Genomic DNA, 26835 nt, shown 5'->3' with positions numbered 1-26835 from the left:
TTAACAAAACCTTCTGCTTCCCCATTTTTCACGTCTCTTCTAGGTAACTGGCACATGCAAATATCTGGGCCCTTGTTTTCTAACCTCACCCAAAAGTGTCAAGTTCCTCCCCCATAGGAAAATATCACAAATTAGAATTACAGAGATTTATACCATAGGAATGTGATGAGGATAATAAGAATTATTGTTCATTGCTAGTAAAACAAGTATTAAATAAGGACTAAGAACAAGAATAAATAACTTTTTAAAAGGTTTCAAATATGTCTCAAATTTTAATACGATGCCTTCTGTGTTACATTTATTGTCTAAAAATTGAAATAGCACATAGAAACATTTGTTACAATTCAAATTTTTGAAAACAAGAGAATCTAGCTAATACACCCTGCACCGATCATGCTCGAGCCAAACCACTTTTTTTTTTACATTCTTTCTGCACAAGTTATTCGCTTCTAATTCTTGATGTTGAGTTTCATCTTACCAGCGTCAGGCTTCTAAAACACAACATTAACACTCAAGACCTATTAGTCCTTCCTTGGGTCAAATAAAAAGGAACTGAAGCGCATTGAAGTCATTCAAATGCAGACTACATAGATTCCTTTTAAGTTATTGGCATCAAGGTAGACAAGATGCAAGAAAAAGACATCACAGAACTTCTCTCTAGTTTATCAGAATATTGGTCTAAAGTCTATTCTACCATACAGTAGCTTCCCCAAGCTGCTACATAATGACCTTAAAACTACTAACAAGAAAAAAGTACAAGAATAAGGTTTATGGCTAAATCTACTCCATGTCGTAACCATTCTCCATGTAACTATTCTCCATGCGAATACTATCAGAAGGATCTGCATGATATCGGCAGTAATGACAGGGACATCTAAATCTTCTAGATAATGATTCAAGCTGAAAGAGAAATGCATTAGATTAATAAAAATAAAAGCATTAATTGTACCCTCCAATCTAATCATTAGAATAGCCTTTAGAATATGGTAAAGTAAAAACAAAACCTTTTTGGGGAAGAAAGTAGGCAGGATTTAAATGTATTGGTAGCAAAGACCGCAAGAGTGTGGGTCATTTTGTAATGGTTAACAGCTGCTGTTTGTCAACCAGTGAAAATAAACTGTAGTATCAGTTTTCTGAATGCCCTAAACATCAGGAACTCATTCTGCTGGCGCACACTCTATGCTCAGGTATTTGTTCAGTCCCACACCGTATTATTATTCCATTATGTTTGTGACGGCATAGATAAAAGAAAACACACCAAGAGTGAACCTCAACGTAAACTACAGACTTCAGGTGACAATGATGTGTCAATGCAGTCTCATTAGCTTGAACAGTGGGCCACTCTGGTGCGGGATGTCATAGTGGAGAGGACATTGAGTGTGTGGGGGCAGGACCTACATGGGAACTCTGCATTTTCTGCTCAGTTTTGCCGTTAGCCTAAAACTGCTCTTAGAAAAGATGATTTTTAAGTAAAGATCAACTGATTTTTTTCATAGTGCCCGGTGATTCAGGAAGTTCAACCCAATCCAATCCATTCCCTCTGCAGCAAAAGAAAAAAACAAAAAAAAAAAAACTCCCACCAAAAGCCATGTAACCATGTATAGTAAGAAAATTTCTATTTACCTCAAGTTTCCTCTCCTGCGGGCTTTTTTGAAGCTTCATGGGAAAGGAAAGAACAAATACACGTATTAGAAACTATCAAGAAAAAGCTGAATTATTAATGTTAAATATCTTCCATAAAAGAAGCTGAAGCAATGTGTTATTCACACCCTGCACTCCTGAGTGCATGCAGTTTGATGAGTGGTTGCCAATCATCACTGTTTACATCATCTTAATTTAGGAGCATGTCCCCTCGCCCCCAGTTGGGCAGAGCCATCTGCCCAGATCAGAAACTCACCAGAGACAGGGTGCGGTATCTAATCATTTGTAACATCCTTCGCATCCTTTCTTTCCGAACAGTCTCCACTGTCCTCACTCCCTGCCTCCTCTTGTAGACCGTATCTTGATTCAGCCCCAGTCCAGGGCCCTGTAAGATTTTTCTTCTCTCCTGCTTTTTGGGTGTACTTTTTGGTAGCTGGGAAGGCGGTTTGGTACTAGGGTTGAGAGTCAAGCTACGAAGGTTCTTTGCTAGTACTTCTGAGACAGCTTGAGGGTCAGCTGAAATGAGAGAAATTTAGGATCCATTAGGGTAAACTGCATTATCCCAAAGTCTCTAGTCTCAGGCTCAAACTAAATCTGCTCTTAAACAGGCGGACAGGAACATGGGAGGTGCCTCGGGGTGGAGGGTCCCGCAGACCCCCGATTTACCTACTGTGCTGGTCTAGCACGCTGTTGTTGAAAGCCTACATTGAGAAGATGCTTAAGAATCCACTATAGGAAACATTTCATTCACAAAAATTATCTCATTTGCCTGTTATTGGTAGTTCTGAATGGTTTTTTTTTCCCATGGGGTCAAAAGTAGCCAAGTATATGATTCTGAGTGGAAAAATATGGAACAGAAATCAGGTGTTGGCAGTTATTCCGATTTCATTTGTGTGAATTTTTAATATAAATGAGGGACATAAAGTATTAATACAAGTCATAATGTTTCAGTGAACAAGTTTCAGCAATTCAACTTTATAACAACTGCAAATCTTTTCTGGAAAAATAGCCGAAGAAACCCCAGTTACATTGGTCTCTCCTATCCTTAAGCAGAGCTAGGAAGTTGAAATGACTGTTACCCCTTCCAGTTACGCCGGCCTTTTCAGTCTTTCTACTCAAACCCAATATTATGAGAAACCAACCACTTAACTCTTGCCTCTTTCGTCCAAACCATTATGCATATCCCATACATACTCTCGTCATCCAATGAGGCAGTTAGCGAATGTGCTGTATAATACAAATTAAATCAGGACTTTCTTAGAAGCACAGTCCAGGGACATTGCTAATCAGGTCCCCACCCTCCCGCCTTCTTTCTCCACATAATCTTCCTTGGAGCCACACCCAGTCCCTGCCAACCACTCCTTAGAAATCCTATTATTCTGACTAATGGAGGGCTGACCTTTTAGGTGGTGGCAGTGGATGACCTGGAGCACATTTACTGGCTTTTATAAAACTGTTTCTTTCTTCTCTAACTGAAAAGCCATTTCCCTATTTATAATATTCCTGAAGGATAGACTTAGCTAGAACGCCAATCCCTAAAATGTTGGTAAAATTAAGAAAATCTTGAGGTTAAACTGAAGTTTAGGTTTCACATATTTTGTTTTTATTTTTTTTTTTACCACTCTTGACATGTATTGCTGGTGGAAATACTGACTTCAAGATTATTAGGAGCCAGATTCTAGCAGAATTTCAGTTTCTGTTCCCCAGAAACCGGACTTAAAAGATTCAAGTATCCCTGAGCATAGTAAGCAAGTAACGTAGTTTAATATCCTTTCCCCCTTTTCTTGTTTGTCCTCCGTAGGTTTTTGTTTCCCCCACGGGCAGGACCTACTTAACTGTGTTCTTTAAAACGCTAAAGTCAGGCCCTGGCCAAGGAGCTCCCTCGGTTAGAGGGTCATCCTGATATACCAAGGTTGAGGGTCCCATCCTGGGTCAGAACAAATACAAGAGTCAACCAATGAATGCATATATTAAGTGGAACAAATATGTGTATCTCTCTCAACAAACAAAAAACAAGACACTGAAGTTAGTGTGAAAAAGGAGGCAGCCTCCTAACTTCACCGACTCGTTGTAGTCAAGAATGGCACCATCTGGCTTACCTGAACATTCTTCATCAGAGCTCTGAGAAGACTCCAGGTCCAGGGTCCAGGTTGGGTTAAGCTTCTTTGGTGAGTCCATTGTACGTCTAGTCACAGCCTGAAGCTTCTAAGATTTTCCCAAAGGGTTCAGTAGATGGTGATACTCAAAACTCTCACACTGCTACAAAGTAGCCTGGAAAGAACCCTGCAGCCTACAACCAGGGAGAGAGACCCCAAACTCCAACAGAACGTGAAAGAGCCGACTAAAAAGTTTGAGTCCAGTTTCCTTTTAAAACATAGATAAACCAATCAGCCAGCCTATTTTTATGTAAATGCAGCTGATTAAAGGGATTTCAGTGGGTGGGAGCAGGCCTGTGGGACTGATAGATAATTCTTCATCTGCTCTGCGTTACCGTAATCATGCCCTTGGTCAAATAGCCTGGAAAATTTATCTATAGCCTCTGGGGTTTCATCTCCCTAAGGTTGCCTTCAAATTTAGTTTAGTTATGTTTTTTTGAATTCTAGTTCTGGAGATGTCTACTGGTTTGTGAACTATACTTTAAATGTTTTAGAGCAGAGAAGAACAGGGCAGTTTTCTCCCAGTTTTGGGTTCACTCCCAGTTAAGTTAGTGAGAAAGTTTTCTTTAAGTTTTTCTTGCCTGACTCATCTTAAATCATTGGATGCTTGTAAGGGGAAGTCTGCTGGTGAGGGAAAGTAGAAGAGAAACAGGTGTCTGTTATTAACAGCTTATTAGCTTGATGTTTGATGGAGTGTATTTTAGATTTGTAATTTTAGTGTTTTATAAACTATACATATAAAAGCATTTGACATTTGTAAGTGACTGAAATTAGTTAATACATTTCTCATCCCCACCCCGCCAAAGTCTTGTATTGAATTCTAACAAAAAGCACCAACGTTAACTGCTTCTTTTCAACGGAGGGCAGCATGAGTCCCCAGCTGCCCCAATCTTCTCTTTCCGGTCTCCTACTCAATGTGCAACCTCCCGAATCCTCCGTTTAGCTGGAAACTATGAGAAAATATGCATTAGCCATCTTGTTTGTCTTTAGTAAAAAGCAAGAGCTGAAATTATGATCAAGAAATATTTTTGTAGGGGATGAGGAGTAGCCATAAACACGTTATGTCACAACAAAAAATAAAGAATAAAAATGAAAAGAACAGAATAAAACATTATGTCACAACACTTCATTCAAAGTGATTCTCAAAAGTGTGGCCTCCAGACAGGCAGCATCAGCGGCAGCAGGTAACTTAGACGTGATTAGAAAGTATCGAGCTCCAACCCAGGCCTACTGAATCAAAAACCGGTGCTACCAATCAGTCATCATTTTCACATTCCCTGGTGATTTGAATGTGTCCTAAAGTTTAAGAAGCATGGCTTTACGGTGCTCTTAACTTTCTACTCCTGTTCACCTCTCAGCTGTTCTCCCTTTTGCCCTGGGACCCTGTCTTACAACCGTCTCTGAGACTTGCATTGGGGAAGTGAGGGCAAAAATCTCATTGCAGGAGATTGAAGATTAAGAGGCGAGACAGTGAAAAGGACTGGCCACTTTTCTAGTTAACAGGTTTTTTCCTTTATAGTTTGAAAGATATAAAAAAGGCAAACAGCCCTGACTGGTGTGGCTCAGTGGATTGGGTGTTGCCCCACAAACCTAAAGGTCTCTGGTTTGATTACCTGTCAGGGCACAGGCCTGCCTGTGCTGCAGGCCGGGTCCCTGGTTGGGAGCATTGGAGAGACAACCAATCTTTCTCTCCCCCATCCCCTCTCTCTACAGATAAATAAATAAGATCTTTTTTAAAAGAGTCAAACAGAATAGGGAAGAGGGGGGGTGATGGGATGAAAAATGGTGAAGGGATTAACCAAAGAACCCTTTGCATGGCCCAAGGACATGGATAAAATATGGGGATTAACTGAGGGAGGGGAGAGGGTGCGGCTGGGTGGAGGAGGGAAAAGGGAACAAATGTAATGGTATAAACAAACAAAAGAAGCCAAACAGAGTAAAGCAACTTGAAAAAAAAAAAAGATTATGGAGAGCATGTCAAGAAAACTATTTCTCAAAAAATTAAAAAATCATATTTTTGAAATAAACAGGATATTCTTTTTCTCCTCTTTATTGAATTTATTGGGGTGACACTGGTTAACAAAATTATACAGGTTTCAGGTGCACATTCCACGGTACATCATCTGCACACGGTATTGTGTGTTCACCACCTCACAGGATGCTCTTTTTAAAAATTTTAAAAAATTGCCCTGGCTGATAGGACTCAGTGGATTGAGTGCTGGCCTGTGGACCGAAAGGTCGCTGGTTCATTTCCCAGTCAGGACACAAGCCTGGGCTGCAGGCCAGGTACCCAGCTGGGGGTGTGCAAGAGGCAAGAGATCTATGTATCTCCCACACACTGATGTTTCTCTCCTTCTCTTCTCCTTCCCTGCCCTTGTCTCTAAAAATAAACAAAGAATCTTTTACAAAAAGAAAAGAAAATCAAAGATATTCTTTTAATAAGTAAAGCAAAACCATAAATAAATGTAAAATAGGAGAAAAATATAAGAAAATGAGAATCTAAGATCAGGAAATATAATGGCTTTAAATTCCCTAGCGACAACACTGAAGAAAATGGCTACTAGAAGATAATGGAGAAATACCTTTGAATTTCTGAAAGGAGATGATTTCTAACCTAGAATTTTGTGCTCAAACTATTGAGCAAGCGTGGAACATTTTTAGACATTGTTTCTAAAAAATGCCACCACTTCATATACTCCTTTGTCTTGCGGGAAATTAACTTGCTACAAAAACACTACCAGGTAAGCCATTCCGAAGGTCATGAAACAGAAGGCCTCACAGACCATATTAAAAGGTTGTTTGGGGGGCATGGCCGGAAAAGGGCCACCCCTTTGCCTGACACGCACCGCAGGCTCGTGCTAAACCATTTGCAGAAGACCTGCTTCTAGGTTGGGTTCCCTTGTAGCAGAGCAGCTTCCTCACTGCGACCTATTGAATGTCAGCCCTGGACAGAAAGGTTGGAAAGAAGAAGAAAAATAAAGAAACAAACAAACCTTTTTTGTGTTTTAAAAATTTCCTAAGAGTTTATTTGAGCCAAAATGATGACATAAGCTGGGGAGCAAGATCTCAAATGATCTTCATGTAAAAAAGTTGTTTTTTTTTTAAAGAAATGTAATTTTTTAAAGTTTTTTTAAAAAAGATTTTATTTATTTCTTTTAAATAAGAGAGAGGGGAAGGGAGGGAGAAAGAGAGGGAGAGAACATCAATGTGTGGTTGCCTCTCATGTGCAAACCTGGCTCACAACCTAGGCATGTGCCCTGCCTGGGAATCAAAACTACGACCCTTTGGTTGGCAGGCCAGCACTCACTCCACTGAGCCACACCAGCCAGGGCGTAAAAAAGTTTTTAATGTCAATTTAAAACAGCAAAAAGCAAGGCAAAAGGAATGAGGTAAGTAAACAGATTTAGAGTGTTAAAAACAAGACAACAGGCCCAAAATAGAGTTGTTTATGCTAAGCCCCATATCACCAAACCTAGACTAATGACAGTTTCAGCTCTCTCAGAAATGGAATTTTTATTTTATTTTATTTAAAAAGATATGTATTGAAGAAATATTTATTGATTGATTTTAGAGAGAAAAACATCCACTTATTTATGCATTCATTGGTTGACTCTTGTAAGTGCCCTGACTGGGGATCAAACCTACAACTTGGTGTAGGGCACAGCACTCTAACCAACTGAGCAACCCGGCCAGGGCTCAGAAGTGGAATTTTAAATCAGTTAATCAGGAATGTCGGGATCAGCAGTAGGTAGTTAACCTGCCCAATAGACTCGAGCCATGCCATAAAGTAACTTTGGAATAAACAATCTACTTTTTTGGTCTAGTACAACTTCCTTATATCTGCTCCCATCTGCCTATAAAATCTCTTTCCTTGTATAGCTCTTTGCAGCTCCTTTCTATCTGCTATATTGGATGCTGCCCAATTCATGAATCATTGAATAAAACCAATAAGATTTTTAATATTTAGTTGGTTGATTTTTTTATTTTATTTTTAAAAATTTCTTGATTGATTTTAGAGAGAGAGGAAGAGAGAGATGGAGGGAGAGACAGAGATATCGATTTGTTGTTCTACTATTTATGCAATCATTGGTTGATTCTTTTTTAAAGATTTTATTTATATTTTTTTAGAGAGAGGAAGGGAGGGAGAAAGAGGGAGATAAATATTGATGCACATGCATGAGAGATACATCGTTTGTCTCTCACCCCAACTGGGGACCTGGCCCACAACCCAGGCATGTGCCCTGACCAAGAATGGAACCAGGCACTCAATTCACTGAGCCACAACAGCCACGGCCATTGGTTGTTTCTTGTATGAGTCATGACCAGTGATCAAACCTGCAACCTTGGTGAGTTGGACAAAGCTCTAACCAACTGAGATACCTGGCCAGGGCCTTCATTTTGTTTTTAAGTATAGGAAACAAGCTAAAGTGGAAGGATTTTACTTCCCAAGTTAAGGGATAGGGTTCCATATATGCTATCCTAAAATATGATACCTTGGCACAATTGAATATTTTAAGCTGAAGGAGTTTGAGGAAACGGCTGAAGCTAGGAAGTCTCTCTGACCTTCCCCTGACCTCCTCCCCTGAGGCAGGTCATAAAGTCCTGATGTGAGAGAGGCCTGCTCTATACCTGAAGGGCAGAAACATCCTTACTCTTACAACAGAGGGAAACAGAAAAGAAGCTGGATGAACAGGACTTGCTCAGTTTCCCAGCTTTTTATACTTAGTACATACTCTTTGTTTTATCATATCTTTCCATGACTTTTCCATTCATCACACCTAGCATAAAAACGCTCAGGTCAGCCCTTTCTTTCAGGTCTTCATTTCCTTATGAAGACTCTTGTGTCATGTAAAACTACATTCAATAAGTTGACATGTTTTTCTCCTGCTAATCTGCCTTTGTCTGTTTAATGTTCAGACCCAGCCAGGAACCTTAACTGGGTCAAGAAAAATGTTTTCCTTACCTACACAGTGTTCATATGTCTTGTCTCTCCATTTCCCCATGGATGGGGTGGTTACAGAACCAAAACTGAAGTTAGAGGAAGGGACCCCAGACAGAAAATGAACGTACCAATGACACACTGATTCTGCCAGGGAAATGGGCTTGGTTTTAGCTGTAGCTTGTCAGTTGGCTTGAAGAACAACCATAAATTTTATTTGCATTTCTAAGGTAGAGCATGTGGGACCAGAATGGGATAATAGTGAGAAACTAATAGGTGACTGATTTAGGGGTGACAGTTGTCATTCTATAGGTGATATGATCGTGACTTGTTCTTTCCGTTTTCTTTCTGTAAATAACCATTTTTTTCTATCTTACAGGTTACTGTTTTACTTGCTGTCTATTCAGACACATGTTATGAATCCTGCCTGTGTCTCGCTTGCTACTTGTTTACTCAGTAACTACAATTCTCTGAGTTTCATCTCTGTCTCATAAACTATGAGTCTATGCCTAACACTTCTTAAGATTTTCACCCACCCAACTTCTCTTTCCCCTCTGTTACAGAATTGAGTACGTCCAAAAAACACTGCAAATGCACATTATACCCTTTACCAGGAGTGCTGATACACCTAACATGAAAATAACCAAATTCCAATAGAAGGATGAGGGGATGGGGAATATGTAGGTATGGGTTAGGGGAGAAAGGAAAAAGCTAAATCTCTGTGTTGGAAGTCAATCATAAGGCCTAAAACACACACACACACACACACACACACAAATCAACAAGTATCATTATAAACTTGCTATTTTGAAATGCAGAGACAAACGCACACACAAATGCAGAGGCAAATATTGCTTCTAGGAAAGAGAAAATGGGGAAGGCAGCAGAAGGCACCAGCAGTCCTACCCAATCAGAACTGCACAATTTAGATACGTCATTTACATAAAACAAACCTAATTGGGACCTTGGGCAGGAATTTAACTGTAAAAGGCAACCTCCCCTTTTTCTTGGTGGAACATAATTTAGGTTGTTACCTGAATCTGTGTCTCCCAGGCTGCAGCTCCTTTTAAAGAATACTTTTTATTCTTTATTACAGCCTAAAATTAATTTTGGCTTACAAAAGAGGGCAGCTGGGAAACTGTCCCAATTCATTTAAGGATCTGAGTTCTCTCAGATGTTGGGGCTCTGTTCCAGACACCAAGACTGTTCATGAGTCAAAGGAATAGTTTAATTCATTACATGGAAGGAAAGGAGAAACCAACTTATCAAACTTAACTTGCTCAAAAAAGGTTTTCGAGTAAATTAACATCACAATTACAAAAATAAATGTTTAACTAAATTGGTTTTTTAAAAGGTTTTATTTATTTATTTTTAGAGAGAGGTGAACGGAAGGAGAGAGAGAAGGATCAATGTCAGTGAGAAGCATCAGTTGGTTGTCTCTCATAAGTGCCCTGAGTGGGGACTGAACCTGTAACGTTTTCCTTTGCAGGAAGATGCCCAACCAACTGAGCCCCACTGACCAGGGTGATATTAATTTCTTGAACTCTGCATGACTTCCTCTTTTGGAGGGAGGATGTTAATGATATGATTTTAATTTTTTAGAGCTATAACTGACAAAACATTATGTAAGTTTAATATATACGACATGTGGATTTGATACATTTATGTATTGCAGTATGATTACTTCCATAGTGTTAGCTAATACGTCTGTCACATCATATAATTTATTTTTTGTTATGAGAACAATTAAGATCTGTTAGTTGCCACAACATGGACGGACCTAGAAGGTGTGGGGGATTCAGAATAAGCCACTCAAAATGTGCCTCAGTGGTATACGGATCACTCTGAGCTACAAGCAATTTTAGCTTCAGGCTCAAGTGAAACTTTTGCCCCTCCCCTTAACTACTGGAAGAACTGGAATCAGAGGCCTTGCCCAAACTAAGAAATTATCGGAGATAACCTCTTTTGACCTATTTTTGACCTGTTTATAGGGCAGGGCACACTTCTGTTTACTAAAGTTCTGCTCTTCTTATCCACAATGGTCCTCCAAAGCCCCCAAGATACATTACCTCATCCCCGGCTCAAAATGACTTACATACCTTGGTCTCCCTTCCTATCTCTGAACCTCTCCTGCATATGGGTCTTTGACTCTCTTAATCTATACAAGGTTCCCATACGTAAGTATGTATGTATTAGATTTGGTTATTTTCTCTTGCTAATCTGTCTCATGTTTATTTGATTTATTTGACCATCCAGAAGAACCTTGAGGGTAGAGAAAAGTTTGTCCCTCCTCCACAACGGTATTCTGCTAAGTGAATTAAGTCAGACAAAGACAAATACCATATGATTTCACGTATATGCAGGACCTGAAGAACAAAATAAATGAGCAAACAAACTCATAGATACAGAGAATAAACTGAGGGTTGCCACATGGCGTGGGTTTGGGGGATGGGCGAAAAGGGCGAAGGGGGGGATTAAGAAGTACAAATTGGTAGAACGGAACTTTAAATCCTGGGGATGTAAAGTACAGCATAGGAAATATGCTCAATAGTATTGTAGTAACAACCGTCCTGGCTGGTTGAGCACAGCCCTGGCTGGTTGAGCACAGCTCTGCCCACCAAAAGGTCACGAGTCCAGGCGCATGAGAGAGGCAACTGATCAACATTTCCCATGCTCATTTCTTTCCATCTCCTCCCTCCCTTTCCCTCTCTCTAAACCATAGATAAAATCTTAAAAATATTTTCATAACTATGTATGGTACCAGGTGGTACTAGAGTTATCAGGGGGATCACTTTGTAAATTATGTATCTGTCTAACCAGTATCCCGTGAAAGGGTAAAGCCAGAGCCATTTGCAATTGTGGCACCATTTTCTGAGCAGGCCTGTGACCTTGTTAAACATAACTCCCATTTTACTCTTCTGAGCTTGTCCTCAGGACTGGAAATTACTGGAAAACAGGAACAGAACTAACCACTCCCTACAGCCCCAGGCAGAAGATAACATTGGAACAAACTGCAGCCTCCAGTTACAAAGCCCCAGAAGCCCAGGGGCCTCACAACAGCAACCCCCACCCGGTTTTAATCCGATTACAATCCTATGGAAGTCCAAATCCCCCGCCCCTCAAGGCTGGTGTATCTCTCCAGCCTTGTCCCTCGCCTTTCTTGGAGAGTGAATAAAAACTTTATTCTCTATACTTTCTTCTCTTTGTGAATTCTTTCATAGTCCGGGTCACTGACCACCCTAACATGCTGCTCATCTAAAACTAGTATAAAATCATATTGAATGGCTACTGTAACTGAAAAAAACTCTGGTCTGTTAACTACTTTGAAGTTAATATACAGTATTGTTGGCTATAATAGGGATATTTTGTGCATTAGATCTTCAGAATTTATCTACTAGTGGTACATGACTTACTCTTGCGCCTTAATGTTTTGCAACCTGTTCCTTTGTGTTGTTCTCTGCTCCTCTCAGGGGAAGACAAAGTGGGATGGGTACAAGAGGATGAAGAACTGTTTGGCAAGAAAAACTAAGGAAACCAGCCCAGAAAACTTAAACTTTTTCTGTGTTGGGGTACATCGCCGGTATTCTCCTTTTTGCCCTAGAACATCCAGGCTCACCTTGCAAATCTGGGAGATTTTAGGCAACCACAAAGAGATACAACTAGAAAACATAGGCTCTTTAAATTTTCCAATAGAATTGTAGAAGGTGTAGTGTTGGCAAGAAAATAGAATTAGAACAGTATCACTTCTAATTCAATCTCAAACCCAACCACCTAATTCTTCCAGTTAATTGTTCCTTCAGTTTTAAATGGGCTGGCAGATAGATTTGCTAGGATAACAGGAGGTAGAAATTGAATTTCTAGGACAGTTCCACCTACCATTTATTGGAAGTCTGCTCTAATGGAGCTAACGTTGTTTTCAGACCTACCTGAAACAATTTAGAAGCCCAGAGTGGCACCTTTCTGTCCAGATACAAATATTTATGAAGGGCTTCAAGCTGTGACTAGACCTCCGTGGACCCACCACAGGAGTTTACCCAACCTTGAACCCGAGGATTTGCAGATGACTATGGAAGAAAATTTCTAGGAAGACACAGATAAGCCACATAATCCCCTTCTTGGCAACAAAGGAAATCCAGATTATTTGTATTAATTTCCAGTCCTTGAAGGAGGAACATAATTAAGTAAACCTCCTCAAACCAGAAGAGACAGGATCGTAGGTCCCTCCAGTGACACCACGAAGGCAAAGGAAATATCCGTAAGTGTGACAACTGTCAGCTGTGCGCAGTCCTCAGACTCATTTCTGGGGCAGGGCAGTGAGAACGAACTGGGGGCAGACTGAGGTAGCAGCCTGCATCGGTTTTCTTTCTCTTTTTTTGGATATATTTATTGATTATGCTATACAGTTGTCCCATTTCCGCCCCTTCACTCAACTCCATCCTGCCCACCCCCTCCCTCCCACATTCCTCCCCTATAGTTCGTGTCCATGGGTCATACGTATAAGTTCTTTGGCTTCTACATTTCCTACACTATTCTAACACTCCCCCTGTCTATTTTCCACCTATCATTTATGCTATTTATTCTCTGTACCTTTCCCCCCTCTCTCCCCCTCCCAATCCCCTATTGATAACCCTACATGTGAACTCCATTTCCGTGGTTCTGTTTCTGTTCTAGTTGTTTGCTTAGTTTTCTTTTGTATTTGTTTTACTGCACTGGTTTTCTATCAGCTTTTTTCCCCAGAAAAAAAAAAAAAAAGCCAACTATGGGAGAAAAGAACCAAATATAAGGAAGTTTTAAAACTTTAGTTGGAGCTAGACATCTTAACTTTTCATCAACCTCTGTGAGATTGATTTTCTAACCAAATTTACCCTTTAGGAATGTTAAACTGTAAAATGGCTTAATCTGCCTGAGGGCCGAAGGAGGAGGTAAAGGCTTTAAAATCCAGGGAGTGTACTTTTAAAATTCTAATCTGCCCCAGAGATTGCAACCAGATGACCTCAGGAGTCTTGTCTCCACCTTGTCTCTTATCTGCCGACCCCACCTCTTCTCTCCAGGTGTCTTTTCCAGATCAGAAATCTCTTCACCCCACTGTGCCTGGCTGGGTTCAGGTCACGCAGAGAGAACCGCAGGCAAAAATCAAAGTTTTGATCTCAAGGAGCACACATTCTGCAGGGGACAGACGATAACAAATCCTGCTTACGAAATGTAGGGTCTGGTAGGGAAAAGTGTTCCAGAGAGAGGTACAGCCTGCTCAGGGAGGCAGGAGGGCTGCTGTTTTGAAACTTTCCTCCAGACGCTACGTTAATGAATCACTGGAGCTCCCTCCACTGGTCCTGGACCCCATCTGGCAGGGCGGTCCTCCGGGGGGGCCAGGGTCCCACCGTCCCAGGGTGCCCTTTGTGCTGGAGGCCGCCCTCCCGTTGCTCTTCCAGCAGGGCGTTTCCCTCAGGCTTTAGGGCCATCCACCCTGAATGAGGGCGGGAGAAGCCCGACGGGCAGGGTGGGGCGAGCAGCCCAGCGCCGGTACCTGGGCGCCCAGTGGGACCGGAGTCGCTGCTGACCGCTGAGCCTCCCTCCTCCTTAATTCCCACTCCGTCCCCCGCAGTTTTACCCCTTTTCTGGGAACCCACCCTAGTCCTTGAAGTTCCACAACGAAGACTCTATATTCCCAGGGGTTTAATCTTTCCTGTATTATGAATTATTTAATAGCTTAGTGGAAAGCATTTAAAGACGTCTTTGGAACATGACGGCGCACTAGAGAGCAGCGTGCTGGTCAGGATTCTGGTGGGAAGAAGGCGGCGTGGTGACAGATTTCCCAGTCCACGGCCCGCTGGGGCCATAAAGGAACTGGCTAAGCAGCCAGTTACGTTTATGGAGCAGGAGGGCAGCAAATGTTGTCCGCATTCCCAGGTTGGCTTAAGGATGAGATTTCAGGAAAGACTTGTTTCTGCACCTATTGGTAGGGATCCACAGAGCCCACAGCGGGTAATGCCATTGTGGCCGCCAAGTGACTCGGGATCCAGTCCAGAGATCAAAGGAATGGCTCGGTGACTTCCTGCCTGTTGTTTTTTCTCACTGCCCTGGCTTAGCTTTTAGAGAAGAATCTGCAATTCAGCCTATAGATGAAAAAAGGGGTTCTATGGAAAGTAATGTCATGGGGTGATCATAAATTCCTAACTGGGCAAGTTGTAGTGGATAGTCATGCACCCCACATATAACTTTTTAGCGAAAGGTTTTAAGGCAGTTCTGCCCATTATTCTTGTACAGGAAAGGTGACACACCTTTGAAATACCAAAAGTAATCCCCCTCAACAGGGGTATTAACCCTCAAGAAAACACATAGTCTTGTTAAGAATCCTGTAATCCATTCCCCACCTTGCTTTCCCCCCTTCCTTGTAACTTTCCTTATCCCTCCTCATTTTTTTTCAAAGATTTTATTTATTTAGAGAAAGGGGAAGGTAGGGAAGAAGAGAGGGAGAGAAACATCAATGTGTGATTGCCTTTCCCAGGCCTCCTACTGGGGACCTGGTATACAACCCAAGCATTTGCCCTGACTGGGAATCAAACCCAGAACCCTTTGGTTTACAGGCTGGCACCCAATCCAGTGAGCCACACCAGCCAGGGCTCCCTCCCTAATTTGAAATGCATAAAAGAAGCTGCAAAACTGTTATTCTCTGGAGCATTTGAGATCTTGCTCCCCACCATATGTTGTTAGGTTGGCTCAAATAAACCTTTTTTTTAGCCATTTAAAATTAGTTTATTACAAAATGTTCAATTTTATTTTCAGTATTATTTTGTTTCAGGTGTACAACACGATGATAAGACAGTCATATACTTTACAAAGTGTTTCCCCTAATATTTCCAAAACCCACCTAGCACCCTACATAGTTACAATATTATTTGTCATATTCCCTATTCTGTACTCTACAGCAAATAAACTCAAAAAATTCTTTTGGTTTGGACATTTCTTACATTGACAAGCCTCACTTGTTAGAGAGGGTATCTGACTTGAGAGGAGCAGGTGGTGTCCACATGGTGTAACTCACTCTTAATAGTTCTTTATTTACTATATTTTGCTGTGTATAATGGGCACCCATGTTTTGGCCCAAACTTGTGGGGGGAAAAAAGCATTTTGTTTTAATTTTTTAATTCCATTATTTATTTATTTATATTTAGATACTTTTTTGTATTATAAAGGAACTTTAGCATTCATTTTTGAACATATTATGGTATAAGAAATTTTATGTAACAGATAATTAAAAAAACAAAAGAACAGATACAAGGTACAAGAAATTTTATGTATTGGTAACAAATTTACAATATTTGCCCATCATAGAAGGCCAGGAACTCCTTGTCAGTCAATATCAGAAGTATCATCTTCAATTTCTACATTACCGGTGTCTTCTGAAGAGTCACTCTCCTCGTCCTGGTAAATTTCATCGTCCTCAGTTCCATCCATGGACAAGTGTTTTGGGAGACAAGTTTCGTTTGTGTTCTCTGCTCAAACCTTCTCTCTTCATAAAGTTAAAGCACCATTTAAGTGTCCCTGAGAAATCATCAATGTCTTTTTCTCATGCAATCTTTTACCTTCTTCTATCATCTTGGCCAAAACAGAGATCCCAGTTTGACACTGCTCCAGAATCCAGGTCCTCACCTCCTGCTCCACCTCTGGCCACTTTGGAGGTTTCCCTGCATTGCCTTCTTCTGTCTTGCCATCCGAAGAAGCTTTTCTTCCTGTTGCCTCCACAATCTGATGGCACTCTCTGTGGGAGGAGGTCCTAAGTGTCTCTTGGCAGCACTGTTGCCATACTTTTTAGCATATTTAATAACTTTTAGCTTAAAGCTTGCAGTGTACAAAAACCGTTTCGACATTTTCCAATAGTTTCTCCCACTGAAAGTGTACGGAGAGAAATGTTGCGCTGTTCACCCTATGGTAATAAAGTCGCCATCTCCTATCTTACCAAGTGGATAACAATGAGCAGCATCTGTGTCTTACTCTGTGGATAATAATATGTTGCTCTTTGTTTCAGTACATTGAATCGTTGGCCAAAATTGCAAACTTCGTTGCAAGTTTGTAGTAAGTTCAACAAAACCGATTATCATATTCCAGGGTATTATTTTGCATACAGATATCATTATTGCTTTCTAGAGTTACACTTTTAATGCATAAGCAAAAAACAAAGAATGAAAAACATGTATACGGATACAAAATTAGTACTACCCATGTATAATGTGCATCCTTATTTTTCCCTCAAAAATTTGTGCAAAAAGTGCACATTATACACGGCAAAATAAGGTACTTTGTCTTCCTTCAGCAGCCTCCTGTGCTCCTCAGAAATGCTGACATAGGACCTCAGCCTTGGTACCAAGGCCCCAATTCCCTCTACCAGAGGAACAGGGCAGGATAATGCTTTTAAACTTCCCCAGAGTATGGTTTCCATTATCACAGCTCTTTTTGTCTCTCTAGATCTCTGTTTTTGTCTGTCATTATCTTCGCTTTATAAGCTAGCTACATAACTTGAATGTCTTTCTGATTTCAATGAGCTTTTATTCCATTTTATTTACTGGCCCCAAGAAAAAGCACTCAGTCTCATGGAATGCAAGTGTTGTAGAAGTCTGATGTCAAGTACAACTTGGAGGTGTAATGCATTGCATAATAACTGAGTGCATTAGCTTGTGAGGACTCCCAGTCAGCTCTGAAAACCTGGCTATTGTTCAGAGCTGTGCCATGTGCCTCGGCACAAATTGTTCATTTGACATATCTGCCTAAGCCTGTTTTTTAGAAAGGAGATCAGGAACCAAGCTTTGTGTTTCCTCTGATCTACTCCCCACTCACCCAACTCACCCCCCAAAACCTCCTATGCACACAAGTCAAGAATAAAAAGACACACAGTACCATATTGTGCCACGTATAATGTGCACTCATGGTTTTGTGTGCGTTATATATGGATTATTATACTCCTGGTGTATAATCCTTATACCCATGTATAATACGCATCCTTATTTTTCCCTCAAGAGTTTGGGAAAAATGTGTGCATTATACATAGCAAAGATATGGTAATCCAAGTTAAAAAATTATGTGCTGTGGTGATTGCATGGGTGGGGTGGGGAAGGGGTATAAAGGGACTAAACAGTAAAAATTTAAAAAATTATGTATATATACATGTATTAGTATGAACACACAGTTTTCCATCTTTCAGCTGGAAAGGCCTAAAACATGACATCTCGGTAGCAATGAGCATGCCTCATGGATCCTGTTGGGTGCAGCTGCGTAGGTTTGACTGCTTTTTGCCTGTTAGCCATATATTCCCCATGACTATGTATGTGTCCATGTGTGATTTTCAGAACATGAGGTTTTTCAGAAGTTATATGTGGTAGGCCCTCCAAAGATGTCCACATAATCAACCCTGGAACCTATGACTGTTATTTTACATGGCAAATGAGAGTTTGCAGATTTGTGGATGAAAAAAGGGTTCTAGGGAAATTAACCTCACAGGATGATCTGATCATAAATTCCTAACTGGATAGGTCAGGATTAAGGGTAGTCACACCCCAGGCACATAACTTCTTTAGTTTGAGGTTTATCTTTGCCTTAAGCAAGCCCTGTCCATTGTTTCTGTACATCTAGATTAACACATTTTTGAAATGTTTCTTTTTCAAAGTAACCACCCTCAAGAGAGCTCATAATCTTGTTAACTATTCTGTAATCTAGTCCCTGCCTTGCTTTCTACAAATATTCTGAGGATATAAATTTATAGATAAAAAGTGTTAGGGCGGTTAGTGAAAGAATTCACAAAAGAGAAGAAAGTGTAGAGAATAAAGTTTTTTATTCCCTCTCTAAGAAAGGAGAGGGGAAGGGTGTGGGGAGATGCACCAGCTGTGAGGGGTGGGGACTTTAAGCTTTTATTGGATTGTAATAGGATTAAGAAAGGGTGGGGGCTGCTGTTGCATGGCCCCTGGACTATTGGGGTGTTGTAACTGGAGGCTGCTATTTGTTCCAATGTTATCTTCTGCCTGTGGCTGTAGGGAGTGGTTAGTTCTGTTCTTGTTTTCCTAATTTCCAGTCTTGGGGACAAGCTCAGACGAGTAAAATGGGAGTTATGTTTAACAAGGTCACAGGCTTGCTCAGCAAATGGTGCCACAATAGCAAATGGCTTTGGCTTTACCCTTTCAAAAGGTAGCAATTTCTTGGACAAGATTAATCTTAATTTTAAAAATTTATTCTAATTATGCAACAGCAACATGATAATACCAAGTTGTCTAAATGAGTGATTCTCAGACAATATCATTTCCATTTCCCTCCATTAAAAAATCACAAATATTTTTTCCCAGTAAGAACATTAATGAAGAAATACCACCATGTACTCTCACCATCACTTCCTTAAATATAAAAGAACTCTAGAGTCACCACTGTGCAGGCTGCTTGTGGTATGTGAGCCCAACACAGCCCCTGCTCTCTAGTACTTTCATCTCTTCACCTCCAAGATGCTTGAGGAAGTATAAGCACAGAGAGGAGGAAGTAGAGACTTTTACCTTTTATGCAGAAATTACCCAGCTCATGTCTCTCATCAATACCTTCTACTCCAACAAGGGAATTTTCCTTCTAGGGATATCAGTAATGCTTCTGATGCCTTGGACACGATACGCCACGAGAGCTCAGCTGACCCTCCTGGGCTCAGTGGACAGTGGTAAAGAGCTGAATATTGACATCATCCCTAACCCTCAGGAATGCCCCCTGACTATGGTGGACACAGGCAGTGGCATGACCAAGCTGGTCTCATAAATAATCTGAGAACCATGGCCAAGTCTGGTACAAAAGCATTTATGGAGGCTCAGGCTGGTACAGACAGCTCCATGATTGGAAAATTTGGTGCTGGTTTTCATTCTGCCCTCTTGGTGGCAGAGAAAGTGGTTGTGATCACAAAGCACAGAGGTGATAAGCAGTATGCCTGGTAGTCTTCCGCTGGGGGTTCCTTCAGTGTGTGAGCTGACCATGGTGAACCCATTGACCAGAATACCCAAATGGTCCTTCACCTTAAAGAAGACCAGACAGAGTACTCAGAGGAGAGGAAGGTCAAAGAAGTCATGGAGAAGCACTCACAGTTCACAGGTTATCCCATCACCCTCTATATGGAGAAGGAATGAGAGAAAGAAATCAGTGATGAAGAAGCAGAGGAAGAGAAAGGGGAGAAAGAAGAGAAAGGTAAAGATGGTGAAGAGAAAGATAAGACTGAGAAGGTGGGCTCAGATGAGGAGGATGGTAGTGATAAGGATAAAAAAGAGAAAACAAGAGTAAGGAGAAACGCATCGATCACGAAGAACTGAGCAAGACCAAGCCCATTTGGACCAGAAACCCTGATGACATCACCAAAGGAAGAATATGGAGAGTTCTACAAGAGCCTTACCAATGGCTAGGAAGGCCCCTTGGCAGTCAAGCCCCTCTCTGTAAAAGGTCAGTTGGCATTCAGGACATTGCTACTCATCCCCCAGTGGGTTCCCTGTGATCTCTTTGTGAGAAAGAAGAACAACAATATCAAACTCTATGTCTGCTGTGTGTTCATCATGGACACCTGTGATGAGTTGATACCAGAGTATCTCAACTTCTTCTGTGGTGTGGTTTACTCTGAGGACCTGCCCCCAAACATCTCCCGAGAAATCAGTGATGCCTTTCTCAGCTTCTGCACTATCATACCTCCCAGCTTGGAGATGAAATGGCTTCTCTTTCAGAATATGTATGTCTCAGGAAGGAGACCCAGAGGCTGTTTATTACACCACTGGTGACAGACAGCAAAGAGCAAGTTGCCAATTCTACTTTTGGGGAGTGAGTGTGGAAGTGGGAGGTGGTATATATTTCTAGGTGATACATATCATGGGGCCTATTGATGAAGACTGTGTGCAGCAGCTCAAGGATTTTGATGGGAAGAGCTTTGTCTCAGTTACCAAGGAGGTCCTGGAGCTCTCTGAGGAAGAAGAGCAGAAGAAAACGGACAACAGCAAGGCCAAGTTTGAGAACCTCTGCAAACTCGTAAAAGAAATCTTGGATAAAAAGGTTGAGAAGGTGACAGCATCTAATAGGCTTTTGTCTTCACTTTGCTGCCTTGTGAGTAGCACCCAGGGCTGGACAGCTGACATGGAGTGTATCATGGAAGCCCAGGCACTTCGGGATAGCTCTACAGTGGGCTACATGATGGCCAAAAAGCACCTGGAGATTAATCCCAACTACCTCATTGTGGAGACTGCCGCAGAAGCTGGAGGCAGAAAAGAATGATAAGGCTGTCAAGGGTCTTGTGGTGTTGCCGTTTGAGACTGCACTGCTCTCTTCTGGCCTCTCACTTGAGGATCCCCAGGCCCACTCCAACCGCATGTACCGCGTGATCAAGCTAGGCCTAGGCGTTGATGAAGATGAAGTGACAGCAGAAGAACCCAGTGCTGCTGTTTCTGATGAGATACCACTGCCCCCCAGCCTTGAGGGTGATGAGGATGCCTCTCACATGGAAGGAGTAGATTAGGAGTTTCTACCTGCAGACCCTGTGTGCTCTGTGTAGTGTTTTCATGGCTCCCGGAGCAGCTCTGAGTGGCTCTAGCCCACCTGGTTTCCTCTGCTGATGTTCAGCGGTTTATTTTTCTCCTGTCTTTGCCTACGGCAGGTTACCAGGGACTTGAGTCTTCCCTTCTCACCTTTGACATTGGGTTTCAATGTTGTGTATTGTAGTTTTTTCTAATTTTGTTCTGAAATTAAAGTATACAAAATTAAGAAAAAAATATATAAAAGAAAGACATGTTCTCAGATTGAGTTATAGGCCAGGCCCAGAAAAGATAGCTGGTACTCATATGACAAATATTTATGCATAAATATATGCAAATATGTGTCTGTACATAAGTGTGCTAGACCAATTATTTCCTCTTGGTTATTGATTAGCAATTTGGTTATATTCTACAAAACTCAAAAAATGCATACTCTTTGACCCAACAATTTCAATTCTAGAAATTTGTTTTATAAAAGTACTTTGATAAGGGCCTAAAGATATAGCCACTTATTTATTCAGTAAATAATATTTACTTATTATATTTATTGTGTACTGACTGCCTGTAAGTAACTTACTTATAATGTAAGTTACTCGAGTCATGGATTTTTAGCTATTTAGTTCACTTATACATCCCAGATTCTTAAAATAATGCCTGGTGCAAATATTTGTTGAACAAATGGATGCATTTATTAGTGTGTTAGAAGATACACGCTATGAACAAAGGGGAGAAGAGATTGCAAGCTGTGGGAGAGGGCGCACGTTGGCAGTTAGAATGGCAAGGACAAGTTGAAGGCAAGAGTGAGGATTGTGTGAAGGCTTGAAGGAGGTGAGGAAGTCAGACATGATCTAGCAAGAGTCTTCCCAGCAGAGGGAACAGCGAGTACGTTGAATTATTAGATTTGTAAATTAATAAGAACAAAACATGAAATGCAGATAACATTTAATTGGCATGTCATGAAATGAAGCTAAAGACATTGTTTAGTGACTATTAACATTCCTAAATGAGTAAAATATGGTACATTAATACAAAGTGATATTTTTATATAGTCATTAATGTGAGGCTAATGGATTTTATTCATTACTGTTATATTTTTATTTTTGACAATATGATAAAATGCTCAAGCTGTTAAATGGCAAGAACGAAGTGTAGCAGGTTATAAGATGTGTTACAAATTTTAATCCTGTGTACCTCCGGCGGTTTTTCTCCCCAGCGTCTTATTACTACTCCTGCTCGGACTATGTAGTTCTTGCCGTTCAGCTACCCACTAGACGTAACTATAAATAAATAACATACTTAATAGTAAAATACATCTCAGGAAGTAAAAAACTTTTTATTTGTTTTTGATATCTACCTCAATTTTTAAAATTTTCTTTCTGAAAAATCTATTTTTAGCACATTGGCGTCGCAGGTGCTCTCAGCAAATTCTTACTCTGATGATCTGGGTTATCTCTCTTCGTCTGTACGCATTCCTCTCTTCTCTAAAAACTAGTAAGAGCCATGTGAATGGGCACCAGGGTGTGGGTTAAGTTAGTGTGAGACATCTCAGTGAGTTTTCCTTAATTCCTAGACTCTCAGGACTTTTGTTTTTATGTCCGCGCTAATGCTAGGGCTTACTATCATCTTTAGAGATGTGGAATATGGGTTCATAATTCATTTGAGAAGAAAAGGTTAAAAAACAAAACAAAACAAAATGGGGGGTCTTTCTATTTCAGGAAAAGTGGCTCAGTAGGAGGCAGAGAGTGAGATCAGAGTGTCAGGGTTGGAGGAGCTTCGTATATTTCAAGTTCCCCGTATTTTGTCTGTATCTTTGGGTCACGCATAAATGTTCTTTGGTTAATTTCTTCACCATTTTTCATCCAGTCCCCCCACCGCCCCCATTCTGACATTTTTTATTTTTAAAGATTTTATTTATTTTTAGAGAGAGGACAAAGGAGGGAGAAAGGAGGAGAAACATTGATGTGAGAGAGAAACGTCAATCGCTGTATGCCCCGACTGGGGACCGAACCCGCAACCCAGGCATGTGTCCTGACTGGGAATCAAACTGAGGACCTTTTGCTGTGCAGAACAATGCCCAACCAACCGAGCCACACTGCTCAGGTCTCCCCTTAGTTCTTAATGTAAGTTTACCTCATTCCTTACCTGTAATACTTTGTTTTGCCACTTGTATATCCCTAGTAGTTTTCTAGACACTCAGTAAAGACTGGTTCACTCACTAGCAGAAGCATCCAAATCACTCTTTGCTTCAGTGGTCATGATTATGTTGTTTTGGTTAAGTAATCTTTTTATTATAATCAAAATGATAAGTAATTATAAAATTTTAAAAATATAAACATTTTATTAACAATTTTGTAAAAAAATATAGCCATTGTTAATGTTTTGGTATCAACCTTTCCAAAATTTTTCTGTGCAAATTTTCAAGAATTCTTTTTTTTTCAAAATCTGCTTTTTTTTTGTTTAATATTATTCATGGGTAAGTTTCTATGTCATTAAAAAATTTTTTTACAACATAACTTATAGCTAAGTAATAATCTAACTTATGGATGTTCTATAACATATTATTATACAATGAATTTGTTTTCAAGTTTTCTCTATAACAAATAATCTTAAAATGAATTAATGTGTAATACTTTGTCCATTCCCATCACTTAAATCACTCAACAAATATTTATCAAATATCCATCATTGCCCCTCCCCTTTTGTAGCTTACATTCTAGTGGCTTAAAATAATTTTTAGAAGTGAAATTGTTATTTAAAATATGAGTAATTTTAAAATTTATTTTAAAAATTGTAGCAAAATGTACTTGAACAGCAATAAAAAATGTTCAAAACAGAATCTATAAGTAAAATTACTAAAACTATGTCATTTTAATAAGGTTGAAGGATACAAAGTTAACATGTAAAATCAATTATATTTCATATAAAACAGCTCCAATTGGAAATTAAAATTCAAGCAATGCAATTTACAACAGCAATGGAAAACATCATAGCCCTGGAAGTAAATATAACAACAGATGTTGCAAACCTTTACACTGCAAACTGCCAGCAGTGGCTGATAGAAATTAACACCTAAGTAAACGCAGATATTTGCTATGTTCATGAAAAGAAAAAAAAACTGTAGTAAAATGCACATAACATAAACCTCATTGTTTTCCTCATTTGTTCAGTGGCATTACGTATATTCACATTGCATTGCCATCGCCACCATCGATTTCCAGAAGTGTTTTCATCCTGCAAAGCAGAAATTCTGTATTCATAAAACAGTAACCCCACCCCCCCACCCCTAACAATCATCATTTTACTTTCTGTCCCTACGAATTTTACTACTCTAGTTATTTCATATAAGAACATGAATAGTTTAAAAACTTTTCGTATATATTATAAAGTTTCCTCCCCTTTAGTTATACTAATTTATGCCCCAGAGCTGAGTATAATGCTCTTTTCCTTATTTCCTCATCTACATCTTTTTCATTTTGCTGATTCGATACACAAATATTTTTTAAAACTATTAAAGTTGAATATTTCTCATGCTTATAATCACAATAACTCACTTGGTGTGATATATTTCTTATTTTATTGATTAGAAAACCAAAGGCTAGAAAACCAATTTGTCCAGGACCCCACAGCCAGTAAGTGACAGAGCTAGGACTCTAATACAAGTCCGTGACTTCAGAACCAGTCCTGTATTAGACATTTTTCTTTGTTTTGATTTTCTCATTTGGACTGAGTCCAGAATTAGTTTTTGTTTGTAGAATCATGAAAGAAAATCTAATTCAATGCTGCGATTTGAGGTAAGAAAAGAAGGTCCAAATAAGTTAGCTTGTGATGACATCTCAGATCATTCATATCCTTCTATTAAAATTTTTTTTTCCAGCCCTGGCTGGGCTCCTCAGTTGGTTAGAGCATCATCTGGATGTGCCAAGGTTGCAGGTTTGATCCCTGGTGATGGCACATATGAGAATCAACTAATAAATCAATGATTTTTTTCCTCTCTCCCTTCCTCTCTCTCTAAAATCAATCAATAAATTTTTTTTAAAAAAAGGACTGAGTGAATATCTCAAGATTACATGGCTGTTGGAGGAGCCTTAATTAACTCACATCCCCTGATTCCTGATTTGGTGCTTTTTCTGCTGTATTAGGTGACTGCACACTCTCAATTATTGCTTTCTTTCCCCTGATCAAATTCCACCTTAATAAATATAATGATAATACCAATTAATGTCAGCTAACTGTTGTCAAGTGCTTACTATTTGGCAGACACTGTCCTGGGCCTTGCATGCGCTTTGTCTCATCAGACCCCTCAGCACCTCAGCAGAGAAAGTTTTATTCTCACTTTACAGTTGAATGACTTGTCTGTGATCACACACCTACTAAGTGGTGGAAACAGAATTTAAACAAGTTAGTCTGATTTCTGGCTTTAAGTCAGGAAAATTAAATAAAGTGCAACCCACCGTTATTGTTGAAAACAGGTGGGAATTATAAATTAAAAGTACCAACTAGGATTCAAGTAGAAAGAGATAGGAGAAGTAGGAATGGAGAAAACTTGCCTATCTGGAAGAGCAAAACCTCTGGAAATAGCACCAATTCATTCATTCACTTATTTATTGCACACGTATTTATTGAATGTCTACTACCACCTAGACACTTCCCTTGGCGTTACTGTCAGGTAGAGGAAAAGATCCAGTGGAGATACTTAAAGGAAACAACATGATTCCAGTCGCCAGCGACTATATTGTCTGGGAGGGAAATGGGCAAAACACAGCGAAATCCACTGATAAGTGCCATAATGGATGCCTACTCAAGGTTCAGTGGAGGAAGAAGCATTGCAATCTGTTTAGGAAGTCATGTAAGTCTTTGCAGTAGAAGTGACCTTTGAACTTGCAAAGGCAAAGGCTCTGAGATGAAATGTGTCATTATTGCTACAGCATTAACACTGATGATGGTGGAAGGTAGGAAGTGAGGCTGACTAGGAACATGGATGCCAAGCCAAGAAAGTGCTGAAATGACAAGCTAAGGAGTTTCGATTTATCCTGTAGATGATGGGAAATGATTAATTATCAGATACAACATTTTCCAACAAATTTTTTAATAGATGGTATAAAATAATGTGAAATTATAATAAAGTCCCTGTTCTCAAAAAGCTTGAAAATGATTTTGGCAACAGACAAGCTAATTGGAAATAGCACCAATTAATTCATTCACTTATTTATTGCACATATACTTATTGAACGCCAGATAGTTTCCTTGGCAGTGGAGTCAGTTAGAGGAAAAAATCCCGTATTTGAAAATCTCCCAGTACTTTGTCAAAACAAAACACAACAAAACCAAAAATTGATATATGCTGCCCTACTTAAACTTCTCAATAACCTCCGTGTCTTTTCACATGTAGTTCCTTCAGCCCTGAAGGCTTGACTGTCTTACTGAAAAATGTCTACTTAAACTTTGAAGCTATCTCCTCTGAGAACACCGTGCATGTACTTATCATGTGGCAGGCATCTGAGCACTTTAAACACATCATCTTCCTAGATTCCTATGGCAAATTAGGTCAGTTTTTATTCCAGTTGAGAAAACAAAAATT

General features: G+C 40.1%; 1 protein-coding gene and 1 pseudogene across 1 annotated transcript; one reads left to right on the top strand and one right to left on the bottom strand.

Annotated features, from left to right (window-relative positions):
* Window positions 1-311: 311 nt before the first annotated feature.
* DPPA3 (developmental pluripotency associated 3) lies at window positions 312-3839 on the bottom strand. Its single transcript, XM_045187116.2, has 4 exons — window positions 3741-3839; window positions 1898-2157; window positions 1624-1656; window positions 312-900 (listed from the first exon to the last, which is right to left on the bottom strand). The coding sequence occupies exons 1-4, from the start codon at window positions 3817-3819 to the stop codon at window positions 781-783; spliced, it is 492 nt and encodes a 163-aa protein (XP_045043051.2). The 5' UTR covers window positions 3820-3839; the 3' UTR covers window positions 312-780.
* Window positions 3840-17949: 14110 nt separating this feature from the next.
* On the top strand, window positions 17950-21241 carry LOC112321972 (heat shock protein HSP 90-beta pseudogene; annotated as a pseudogene).
* Window positions 21242-26835: the final 5594 nt, after the last annotated feature.

This window comes from Desmodus rotundus, chromosome 3 (genome assembly GCF_022682495.2).
Source record: "Desmodus rotundus isolate HL8 chromosome 3, HLdesRot8A.1, whole genome shotgun sequence".
In the NCBI taxonomy this organism is placed as follows: domain Eukaryota; kingdom Metazoa; phylum Chordata; class Mammalia; order Chiroptera; family Phyllostomidae; genus Desmodus; species Desmodus rotundus.
This window is presented reverse-complemented; position numbering and strand designations above follow the sequence as displayed.

Excerpts from the sequence above, each read along its gene's own strand:
- DPPA3 (XM_045187116.2), bottom strand. The coding sequence starts at position 3,819 with ATGGACTCACCAAAGAAGCTTAACCCAACCTGGACCCTGGACCTGGAG. Across the intron at positions 2,158-3,740 it reads CTCTGATGAAGAATGTTCAG|CTGACCCTCAAGCTGTCTCA; the intron begins GTAAGCCAGATG and ends CTCTCATTTCAG. Across the intron at positions 1,657-1,897 it reads GATACCGCACCCTGTCTCTG|CTTCAAAAAAGCCCGCAGGA; the intron begins GTGAGTTTCTGA and ends TTTCCCATGAAG.